The sequence below is a fragment of the Colobus angolensis genome, unplaced genomic scaffold (assembly GCF_000951035.1).
Source record: "Colobus angolensis palliatus isolate OR3802 unplaced genomic scaffold, Cang.pa_1.0 Scaffold128, whole genome shotgun sequence".
NCBI classification, from domain to species: Eukaryota; Metazoa; Chordata; class Mammalia; order Primates; family Cercopithecidae; genus Colobus; species Colobus angolensis.
In genome coordinates, this window is record NW_012114030.1 from 2,370,473 (window position 1) to 2,382,181 (window position 11,709).

At 52.6% G+C, this 11,709-nt stretch overlaps 1 protein-coding gene across 1 annotated transcript in view; it reads right to left on the reverse strand.

The window, feature by feature from the left end:
• Positions 1 to 5,455: 5,455 nt before the first annotated feature.
• The window catches only part of QPRT (quinolinate phosphoribosyltransferase), a 35,521-nt gene continuing 29,267 nt past the window's right edge, over positions 5,456 to 11,709 (reverse strand). The window contains exons 4-6 of the mRNA XM_011933566.1: positions 7,589 to 8,124; positions 5,811 to 5,942; positions 5,456 to 5,740 (exon numbers count right to left, since the gene is read on the reverse strand). Of these exons, the coding sequence (XP_011788956.1) occupies positions 5,522 to 5,740; positions 5,811 to 5,942; positions 7,589 to 8,124 (887 nt within the window). The 3' untranslated portion in view covers positions 5,456 to 5,521. The remainder of the gene's footprint in view (positions 5,741 to 5,810; positions 5,943 to 7,588; positions 8,125 to 11,709) is intronic.

Genomic DNA, 11,709 nt, shown 5'->3' on the forward strand with positions numbered 1-11,709 from the left:
GATGGGGTTTCACCATGTTAGCCAGGATGGTCTCGATCGCCTGACCTTGTGATCTGCCTGCCTCGGCTTCCCAAAGTCCTGGGATTACAGGCGTGAGCCATCACGCCCGGCCTGTTTTTGTTTTTTTGAGACAGATTTTCGATCTTGTTGCCCAGGCTGGAGTGCAATGGTGTGATCTCGGCTCACTGCAACCTGCGCCTCCCAGGTTCAAGCGATTCTCCTGCCTCAGCCTCCCAAGTAGCAGTAGCTGGTACTACAGGCGCATGCCACCATGCTCAGCTAAGTTTGTATTTTTAATAGAGATGGGATTTCACCAAGTTGGTCAGGCTGGCTTTGAACTCCTGACCTCAGGTGATCCACCTGCCTTGGCCTCCCAAAGTGCTGGGATTACAGGCGTGAGCCACCATGCCTGGCCTTGCTGTTTTTAAATGCTTTTACCTTTCACGGCCTCAGCACGCTAAAACTCATATCCACTGAGGCGACTCACTGTCAGTCTGGTATGATCTCTTGCCATCTTTGACCTCTAGATTGAGTGCCCCAGCTCTGGGCTTCTGTAACACTGGAAGGTGGGTGGGCGGAGAGGTGGGAAGAGGGATGAGTGGATGGAAGCACAAGGGGTGGACAGGATGGTTGGGGGTGGACAGGATGGATGGGTGTATTACCGAAACACCAGGGGTTCAGTCTAGGTCCCGTTGCTTACCACACAGAAAGCTGATCTGGGAAGCTGAGGCGGGCAGATCACAAGGTCAGGCGATCGAGACCATCCTGGCTAACATGGTGAAACCCCATCTCTACTAAAATACAAAAAATTAGCCGGGCATGGTGGCGGGCGCCTGTAGTCCCAGCTACTCGGGAGGCTGAGGCAGGAGACCGTCGTGAACCCGGGAGGCGGAGCTTGCAGTATTGCCAGGAAAGAAGGCTTTATTCAGGTGACATTAGCCAAGGAGACAAGAGATAAGTCTGAAATCCATCTCTCCAACAAACTCCAGTTGGGGGTTTATGTAGTGGGGAGCAAATGTAGCTGCGTGTGGAAAAACAGGAATTAGAAGGAGGTAAAGAAAAGGAGTTTCAGTTCCTTGATGATATCTAGGAGGCCTGAAGGTCAGTTTCCTGGGGAAGGAACTCAGATAAGGCAAATTTAAGTTTCAAGCTTTAGGACCAGGAAGGTCAATTTCTGTGTTTATCCAAAAAAAAAAAAAATCTGTGGGACAATTTGGCCAGTTTCAGGTGGGCAGGACAGCAGGTGGAAGGGGCGCGGGTGGGTGGGTGAGGGGGAGGACAGGCATCAGCTGAGCGGATGGATGGGGTTGGTGGGTAACCCAGACAGTATTACAGTATTTGGGAGGGGATGGGTGGCTGGGAGTGAATGTGAGTTGCTGGTGAATCTGGAGTACATGGGGCTTTGAAAAGTCACTGGGGTACCCTCGGCAGTTGGATGGGGGTCTGATGAGGGGATGAGGCTGGAAAAATGGGTGGAGGAAAAATTGCTGCCAATGCCTCCTCGCATTCGTTCTTGAGTAGATGCTATGCAGGATATTCACAGCCTCTCTGGCTGTTGTCTTCGGAATCCGGAAAGGGAGCTGGAATTAGAGAGGAACGGAGGGTCGCGTGGTTGCAGTGCCCTCTGGTGGCCATGAAGGAGTTGACGATTGGTGTCTGCATATTTTCCTTAAGTATTTTTTCATTGTCTATTCTTCCTCGCTCCCACCCCAACCCCAACATACAGACTCCCTGAGGACAGAGATTTTTATCCGTTTACTCGTTGTATGTCCATTGTCTAGAATAGTGCCTGGCACATAGTAGATGCTCAGTTAAATATTGAATGAGTGAATGACACAATTCAAACTGCTCCACCACTTTATATATATATATATATTTTTTTTTTTTTTTTTTGAGACGGAGTCTTGCTCTGTCACCCAGGCTGGAGTGCAGTGGCGGGATCTCAGCTCACTGCAAGCTCCGCCTCCCGGGTTTACGCCATTCTCCTGCCTCAGCCTCCCGAGTAGCTGGGACTACAGGCGCCAGCCACCTCGCCCGGCTAGCTTTTTGTATTTTTTAGTAGAGACGGGGTTTCACCGTGTTAGCCACCATGGTCTCGAACTCCTGACCTCGTGATCCGACCGTCTCGGCCTCCCAAAGTGCTGGGATTACAGGCTTGAGCCACCGCGCCCGGCCTATATTTTTTTATTTACTTTTTTTGTTTGAGACAGGGCCTCTGTCACCCAGTCTGGAGTGCAGTGGTGCAATCACAGCTCACTGCAGCCTCAACTGCCCAGGCTTAAGCGATCCTCTCACCTCAGCCTCCTGAGTAGCTGGGACTACAGGTGTGCACCACCATAGCTGGATAATTTTTGTAAAATAGAAATGGAGTCTCACTGTGTTGCCCAGGCTGGTCTTGAACTCCTGGGTTCAAGTGATCCTCCTGCCTCAGCCTCCCAAAGTGCTGGGATTACAGGTGTGAGCCACCGTGCCTGGCCTCCACCACTTTATTGATAAGTGACCCTAAGCAGCTCTCTTAACTTCATAAAGCCTCAGTTTCCTCTTGGGTAAGTGGAGAGGCTAACGCCCACCCCCATGAGCATTAACTGAGGGAAGGGGACCTGCACACCTTGGATGAAGGTGCTCCCTGCTAGTTCCCATCTCATGCAGTAGCCAGCATTGCTGGCACATCATGTACTCAAAACAGCACATCATTTTCATTAAACAAACTACTAGGATGGGCACATTTGCCGCTGGGTGTGGGGCATCCTGGGGAAAATGATCCCAGCTTGGTCCTAGGCTGACCAAGCAAAGAGGAAGTATAACCAGATGGACAAGGGATGGGGAGGTGATGCATGAGAGTCCTTGCATGCCATACACGCCCCATTTCCCCACTCCCTCAGTCACACCCAACTCTTCCAACTGCCTTGAGCCATCGGACTCCCCTTGCCTTCTGAGGCTCTGAAGATGCTATATCACTTCTCTCCAAACCCCACAGCCATGACCCATGCTCAAGTCCTCTTCCATAGCTCCTCCTGGCCTCCCTGCAGCCTCTCTAGCCCCCTCAAATGCATCCTTCTGCAACGGACTGGATTGAAGCTGCAAATAAGCTTATCTGATTTTCCAGTTTGATTTCCAGCTCACTCCTGGTATCTGATTTTCCAGTTCGATTTCCAGCTCACTCCTGGGACAGAGTCCAAATCCTCTGACCTACCATTTTGTGGTCTGGACCCAACCCAACTCCTAGTCACCTCCTGATCACAGCCTCAAATCTTACAGTAGACAATCTGAGCCGTTTCCTACCTCTGGGCCTCTGCCCATGCGTCTCCCCTGCCTGGAAATCCATTTCCCTGCAAGGAGGGCGTGTATTGCCCTTGAGTGCCCAAGATCCATTCCTTCTTCCCCCAGTAATGGAGTGCCCTCCTCAGCTCTCAGATCTGGAGGTTCCTGGAAGGCTAACCCATTTCTGGGTTCAGGGGGAGCTTAAGACTCAGCCAGGCAGGTTCCTTTTGCTTTTTTAATGGAATGCTGTGGTTGCAACGAGCATTTTCCAGTTGGTCACAGCTCACGCCCACTTTGTCTTATTCCAGTTCTAGCCATTTATTTTTTCCAAATGGGTCCTGGAGACACTGAGTTTGCAGCTCCTGGGACCCACTCCTCACTTCTGCTCTATCAGGCCCCAATGCCTGCCTGGATCCCACATGTTTTCCCTTCCAGTTCCCAGATCACCCCTGGGCTCAACTTTCCTCCCTTGATGCCCAATGGTGCTCCGGTCCCACGGGGCTTCAGTTTCCCCAGTTCAGGCATGAAGCTGGGGTTGACCTGAGCGTGTCCATGTTTCCCCAGAGGAAGGACAGGAGCAGGCAGGGTGGAGCTGGGATTAGAGGGAACGGGGCAGCCGCAGGTGGCACCTCTGGGCTGTGTCCTGTTGTAGCAGGATGAGCTGCGGACAAAACTTCTCAGGCACCAGATTAAAGGAGGAAGAGGTTTACTCGGCTGGGAACATCGGCAGACTTGCGTCTTAATAACCGAGCTCCCTGAAAAAGAAATACTTGGCCTTTTTAAAGGTTTACAACTCTAAGGGGTCCACGTGAAAAGGTCATGTTATTTTGAGCAAGTGTGGGGAATGTGACTGGGGGGCTACACGCATCAGCTAACAGAACAGAAAGTTTTGCAATGCTTTTTCATACAATGTCTGGAATTTACAGATAACACAGGTAGTTTAAGTCAGGAGCTGATATTATTATTGTCACTTTTTTTTAACTACCAGGGCCAGGTGGTGGTGCCAGGGTCTTCTGGCTATTTATCTTACTTCTGTATTTTTTTTTTCTAACATTTTGCTTTCTCTCTTTCCTCCTGTCTTGTAAACTAGGCAAGGCTGGGGGAGGAGAGCAGCAGGAGGAGTAGTGGTCTCCTTCCTTACTGTGGGACTGGCCCCTTTTGTTTAGGGTATCACCAAAGGCAGCGTCCAGGTCCGCGCAGCGTCTCTGCCCAGCGAACCTCCGTCTGCTGCGCATTCAGAGCCGGGTCATGCTGGTGTTTGGTTCAGGTTGGGTGCATGAAGGGTGCAGGATGGCCTGTCTGGGGCTTTTGCCTGCCTTTCTTCCTTTCTTTCCAAACTTCCTTTCCCTCCCTCCCTCCCTCTCTCTCTCTATCTTTCTTTCTTGGAGACAGAGTGTTGCTCTATCACCCAGGCTGGAGTGCAGTGGCATCATTAGCTCACTGCAACCTCCACCTCTTGGGTTCAAGCGATTCTCCTGCCTCAGCTTCCTAAGTAGCTGGGATTACAGGCACATGCCACCACACCCAGCTAATTTTTCTATTTTTGGTAGAGATGGGGTTTCACCATGTTGGCCAGGCTGGTCTCAAACTCCTGACCTCAAGTGATCTGCCCACCTCAGCCTCCCAAAGTGCTGGGATTACAGGTGTGAGCCATCGTGCCTGGTTGTCCTAGGTAACTTCTGACATTTGCTGACCCCTCACTATGTGCTCATATCACCACAGAACCCCATGTGGTTGATCCTTTATTAGACCCATTTTACAGATTAGGAAACTGAGATGAGCAGAGGTGAAATCAGCCCTGCCCGGTCACAGGAGCAGCAGGTGGCAGAGCCAGAGTTGGGCTCAAGCTAATGCCAAGTGTGCCCCATTGGCCACTGACCCTAAAGATGTGTGACCCAGGCCGGGAGTGCTGGCTTATGCCTATAATCCCAGCACTTTGGGAGGCCAAGGCGGGCGGATCACGAGGTCAGGAGATCGACACCTTCCTGGCTAACACGATGAAACCCCGTCTCTACCGAAAATACAAAAAATTAGCCAGGGGTGGTGGTAGACGCCTGTAGTCCCAGCTACTCGGGAGGCTGAGGCAGGAGAATGGCGTGAACCCGGGAGGCGGAGCTTGCAGTGAGCTGAGATCGCGCCACTGCACTCCAGCCTGAGCGACAGAGCGAGACTCCGTCTCAAAAAAAAAAAAAAGAGATGTGTGATCTGGAGGGTCCTCAGGAGCCACGTTAACCCATGGCTAGTGTCATCCTCTTCCACTTTAGGACCAGTGGATTTTGGGCACTGGAGCCGCCTCTTTGGCAAACAGCTTGAGGGAGAAATCAAGGGCTGGGGCCGCCTGGGTCAGCATCCCCATGGAGATGACGTCTATGTGCGGCCCGCAGAACTGAGGGAGGTTGTCCAGGGTGATGCCCCCACTGGCTTCCACCGCCACACTTGGGAACTGGGCCTTCAGCGCGGCAGCTGTGGGGTGCAGCTCCTGCGGGACACAAGTGGAGGGGAGGTGAGAGCCCACCACAGACCCTCCCAGGAGGCAGAACCCACCTCACCTTCGGCTTGAAGTTGTCCAGCAGGACAAGGTCGGCACCCGCCTCAGCCGCCTGCACTGCCTCCTGCAGGCTGCTGCATTCCACCTCCACCTTCAGAGCGAAGTCGGCTGCCTGCCTGGCCGCCCGCACCGCCTGCTGGGCAGCGGGGAGGACGAGGGTGAGGACTGGGCCCAGCACCTGGCACTGGGGCGCAGGGAGCCGGGAGGGCAAGGGTGAGGATAGGGCCCAGCACTGAAGTTGGGGCCCAGGGAGCCAGGACTGGCATTTGAAAAGCTCCGGATGGACCATGAGCTTGGGGTTAATAAGGAAACCAGACGTTGGGTTTTTGTTTTGTTTTGTTTTGTTTTTGAGACAGGGTCTCATTCTGTCGCCCAGGCTGGAGTGCAGTGGTGCAATCATAGCTCACAGCAGCCTCCACCTCCTGGGATCAAGTAATTCTCCCACCTCAGCCTTCCGAGTAGCTGGGACTACAGGTGCGTCCACCACACCTAGCTAATTTTTGTTATTTTTAGTAGAGACGAGGTTTCACCATGGTGGCCAGGATGGTCTCTAACTCATGACCTCGTGATCCGCCCGCCTCAGCCTCCCAAAGTGCCGGGATTACAGGCGTGAGCCACGGAGTAGCTGGGACTACAGGGGCTTGCCCACAAGCATGGCTAATTTTTTCGTTTTTTGTAGAGACAGAATCTTGCTATATGGCCCAGTCTGGTCTCAAACTCCTGGCCTCAAGTAATCCCCCCACCTGGGCCTCCCAAAGTTCCGGGGTTACAGGCATGAGCCACTGAGCCAGGATGTTTCATTGTAGGCTAAAATGACCACTTTTGTGGGTCAAAAAGCGGATGAATATCAGCAATATTTGGCATTTGGACCTGAGTTCAATTTGACTCAGAATATTAAAATTAGAAGGGGTCTTTAAGGACATTTCACAGATGGGAAATTAGGTGCAGAGGGCTAGAGAGAGGGGCTCAAGGCTGTGGTGCCAGTGACACTGGCTTCCCCCGGTTGTCCTTTGTTCTTGAACATTACACCACGCAGCAGCAGAACAAAGATAAAGAATCAATTCCAAAACCAGGTGCGGTGGCTTATGCCTATAATCCCAGCACTTTGGGAGGCCAAGGTGGGAGGATCTCTTGGGTCCTGAAGTTTGAGACTAGCCTGGGCAACACAGTGAGACCCCATCTCTTAAGAAAAAAAAAAAGGCAGCTGGGCGAGGTGGCTCACACCTGTAATCCCAGCACTTTGGAGGCCAAGGCGGGTGGATCACCTGAGGTCAGGAGTTTGAGACACGCCTGGCCAACATGGTGAAACTCTGTCTCTACAAAAAAATACAAAAATTAGCCAGGTGTGGTTGGCGCCTGTAATCCCAGCTACTTGGGAGGCTGAGGCAGGAGAATTGCTTGAACCCGGGAGGTGGAGGTTGCAGTGAGCCGAGATTGTGTCACTTCACTCCAGCCTGGGTGAAACAGTGAGACTCCATCTCAAAAAAGGAAAAGCAAAAATTAGCCAGTGGGGTGGAGCATTCCTGTATATCCAGCTACTGGAGAGACTGAGGCCCTGTCTCCAGAAAAAGAAAAGCAAGCCCAGCTCTCCATTTAGCTTAGCTGGATGAGCTCAACTGAGCCCAGCTCAGATGGAGGAGCTGAGGTGGGAAGAGTCTTTTGTTGCTGACTCCCGGCCATGGCTGTTCACCAGGTCATGGATGGAGGCTCTGGGGAGGGGAGGAGAGGGGAGGGGTGTGCTGAGGGTGAGGTTGGACCAGGGACAGGCAGGACCAGCACCTTCTCCACACCACCGGCGGCCACCACATGGTTGTCCTTCACCATCACCAGTCCTCCCAGGTCGTAGCGGTGCGAGGCGGCCCCGCCCACCAGCAGCCCGTACTTCTCCACCAGCCGGAAGCCTGGTGTGGTCTTCCTCGTGCCGGCCACGTGTCCAGTCCAGCCGGCCCCCCTGGCAGCCTCCACCGCAGCGGCGGCAGCACTGGCAATGCCACTGCAGCGGGCCAGCGTGTTGAGGGCCACCCGTTCCCCCAGCAGCAGGCAGTGGGCAGGGCCCCGGACCTCGGCCACTCTGGCCACCGGCACCAGCTTCGATCCCTCAGGGAGGAACCAGGAGACTTGGCAGTTGAGCTGGGTAAAGATGGCATCGAAAAAAGGCTGCCCTGCCAGTACCCCAGGGGATTTGGCCCACAGCACCGCCTGCGAGGGGCCTGCCCCGCTGACCAAGGCTGCGTAGTTGAGCCCTGGGCAGTCCTCTCGGAGCCAGCTGTCCACCAGGGCTGCCAGGGTGACGGGCGGCAGCAGCAGTGCCAGGCCTGGGGGGAAACAGAGAACAGCTGTTGAGTTTGGCTGCCTCTCCTGCTGTCTGGGATCATTGTCAAAATATTTAACAACCAGTGAAACTGGGCACTGGCCCATCAGCCTCAAGATCTAGGGGTTCCAGTGGAGGGGCTGCAGTGAGAAAAGGAGCTGTGGGGGGAAGGGGGGTTGTGGGGGCGAGGATTGGGGAGTGCTGTGGGCTGGACGAGGTCACTGGGCACCTAGTCAAATTTAAACTTCTGGGCTGGGCGCAGTTGCTCACTCCTGTAGTCCCAGCACTTTGGGAGGCCGAGGCGGGCGGATCACGAGGTCAGGAGATCGAGACCATCCTGGCTAACATGGTGAAACCCCATCTCTACTAAAAAAATACAAAAAACTAGCCGGGCGAGGTGGCGGACGCCTGTAGTCCCAGCTACTCGGGAGGCTGAGGCAGGAGAATGGCATAAACTCGGGAGGCAGAACTTGCAGTGAGCTGAGATCCAGCCACTGCACTCCAGCCTGGGCGACAGAGCAAGACTCCGTCTCAAAAAAAAAAAAAAAGCACCCCATAAATATATACACCTACTATGTACCCACACTTTTATATATATAAATATATATATAAGGATGGTGGACATGGGGAAGGTCCCTTACTCCCTAGGCGTAGCCCGAGATGGGCCCTACAGGGCTGTGGGCAGAGGCAAGCCCAGGCGCGGTGCAACAGCGCCATCTATCTGCGGGGTGAAGACCTGCAGCCTCATGGGCCTTCACCATCCGTGGACTTGGCTTCCCCTTGACGGGGACACAGAGCCAGCGAGGGTGTTTGATTTAGCGCGCACACACGTGCACGCACACGCACATGCACGCGCACACAGCACACTTCTGCTCCAAGTGGAAGTGAAGGCCAGACATCCTGGCTTGGTCTGCCCTCCGAAGCAGGCGCTCTCTTGTCTACTTCCCCAGAGCCAAGCTGCTGAGTCTCCACTCACCCCACCTCCCCTCCGAGCCACAAGCCTCTTTGACTGCACCGGGCTCTCCTTCGCCACGTTCTCTCTCCCATATCTGCCCCAGATGGCTCCTGCCCCTCCACTAAGAGCCAGCTGTACTGAGGCTGGGCGCTGTCTCTGTTGGTCACTTTCAGCTACGGAAAAGGCCTGGGAGCAAACGGCAGGGAGTGAGAGCCTAATCCCCCACTCCCACTCCATTCAAACTAGGTGCAGTGCAGTGGCACGATCACGACTCACTGCAGCCTCAACTGCCCAGGCTTAAGCAATCTTCTCGCCTCAGCTTCCCGAGGAACTGGGACAACAGGCGCACAGCAACCATGCCCGGCTAATTTTTGTATATGTTTTGTTGTAGAGATAGGGGTCTCACTATATTCCCCAGGCTGGTCTTGAACTCCCAGGCTCAAGCAATCCTTGCACCTCAGCCTCTCAAAGTCCTGGGATTACAGGAGTGCGCCACTGTGCCATTCCTGATTTTTTTTTTTTTTTTTTTTTGGATCCAGAGTTTCACTCTTTTGCCCAGGCTGGAGTGAAGTGGTGTGATCTCGGCTCACTGCAACCTCCATCCCCCAGATTCCAGCAATTCTTCTGCCTCAGCCTCCCAAGTAGCTGGGATTACAGGCGCCCACCACCACGCCAAGCTAATTTTTGTATTTTTAGTAGAGACAGGGTTTTACCATTTTGGCCAGGCTGATCTCAAACTCCTGACCTCAGGTGATCTGCCCGCCTCGGCCTCCCAAAGTGCTGGGATTACAGGCGTGAGCCACTACACCTAGCCAGCCTGATTTTTTTTTTTTCTTCTTTTTTTCAGGCTGATTTTTTAAAAGTGAATTTGAATTCTGCAACTGGTAAGTATTGGGGAAACAACCTGTGATGCAGGCTGGGCACCAAGGTTCACGCCTGTAATTCCAGCGCTTTGTGAGGCCAAGGTGGGCGGATCACAAGATCAGGAGTTCAAGACCAGCCTGGTCAACATGGTGAAACCCCATCTCTATGAAAAAATACAAAAACTAGCCAGGCGCGGTGGCACGCCCCTGTAATCCCAGCTACTCGGGAGGCTGAGGCGGGATAATCGCTTGAATCAGGGAGACGGAGGTTGCAGTGAGCTGAGATCATGCCACTGCACTCCAGCCTGGATGACAGAGTGATAATCCATCTCAAAAAAAGAAGAAACCTACTACTGATACACACAACAATAGGGACGTGTCTCAAATGTATCATTCTAACTAAAAGGAGCCAGATCCAAAAGGCCGTATGATCCCATTCATGCAGCATCCTGGGAAAGGCACAACTGTAGGCACAGAGCAAATCAGTGTTACCTGGGGAGTGGGAGGAGTTGACCACTGAGATCTGGTGAGGTTGCAGAGAAAAAGGAACACTTATACACTGTTGGTGGGAGTGTAAATTAGTGAAACCATAGTGGAGGACAGTGCAGCAATTTCTCAAAGACCAAAAACCAGAAATACCATTCGACCCAGCAATCCCATTACTGGGTATATACCCAAAGTAAACCATTCTGTTATAAAGACACATCACAGCACTATCCACCATGGGAAAGACATGATTCAACCTAAATGCCCATCAGCGGCAGACTGGATAAAGAAAGTGTGGTACACATACACCATGGAATACTATGCAGCCATAGAAAAGAATGAGATCACATTCTTTGCAGGGACACGGATGGAGCTGGAGGCCGTTATTCTTAGCAAACAAATGCAGGAACAGAAAACCAAATATCACATGTTCCCACTTATAAGTGGGAGCTAAATGATGAGAACACATGGACACATAGAGGGGAACAACACATACTGGGGCCTATCAGAGGGTGGAAGTTTGGAGGAGGGAGAGGATCAGGAAAAATAACTAATGGGTACTACACTTAATACCTGGGTGACTAAATAATGTGTACAACCCCCATGACAGAAGTTTACCTATGTAATAAACCTGCACATGCATACCCCTGAACTTAAGATAAAAGTTAAATTTAAGGCTGGGCATGGTGGCTCACGCCTGTAATCCCAGCACTTTGGGAGGCCAAGGTGGGTTGATCACCTGAGGTCAGGAGTTCAAGACCAGCCTGTCCAACATGGCAAAACCCTGTCTCTACTAAAAACACAAAAATTAACCAGCTGTGGTGGCAGGTACCTGTAATCCCAGCTACTTGGGAGACTGAGGCAGGAGAATCGCTTGAACCCAGGAGGCAGAGGTTGCAGTGAGCTGAGATTGTGCCATTGCAATCCATCCTGGGTGACAGAGCGAGATTCGGTCTCAAAAAAAAAGTTAAATTTAAAAACAAACAAAAGGCTGGGTGCAGTGGCTCATGCCTGTAATCCCAGCACTTTGGGAGACCGAGGCAGGCGGATCACCTGAGGTCAGGAGTTTTAGATCAGCCTGACCAATATGATGAAACCCTGTCTCTACTAAACCCTGTCTCCACAGGCATGGTGGCATGCGCCTGTGATCCCAGCTCCTCCGGAGGCTGAGACAGGAGAATTGCTTGAACCCAGGAGGCGGAGGTTTCGGTGAACTGAGATTGCACCATTGCACTCCAGCTTGGCCAACAAGAGCGAAACTCAATCTCAAAAAAAAAAAAAAAAA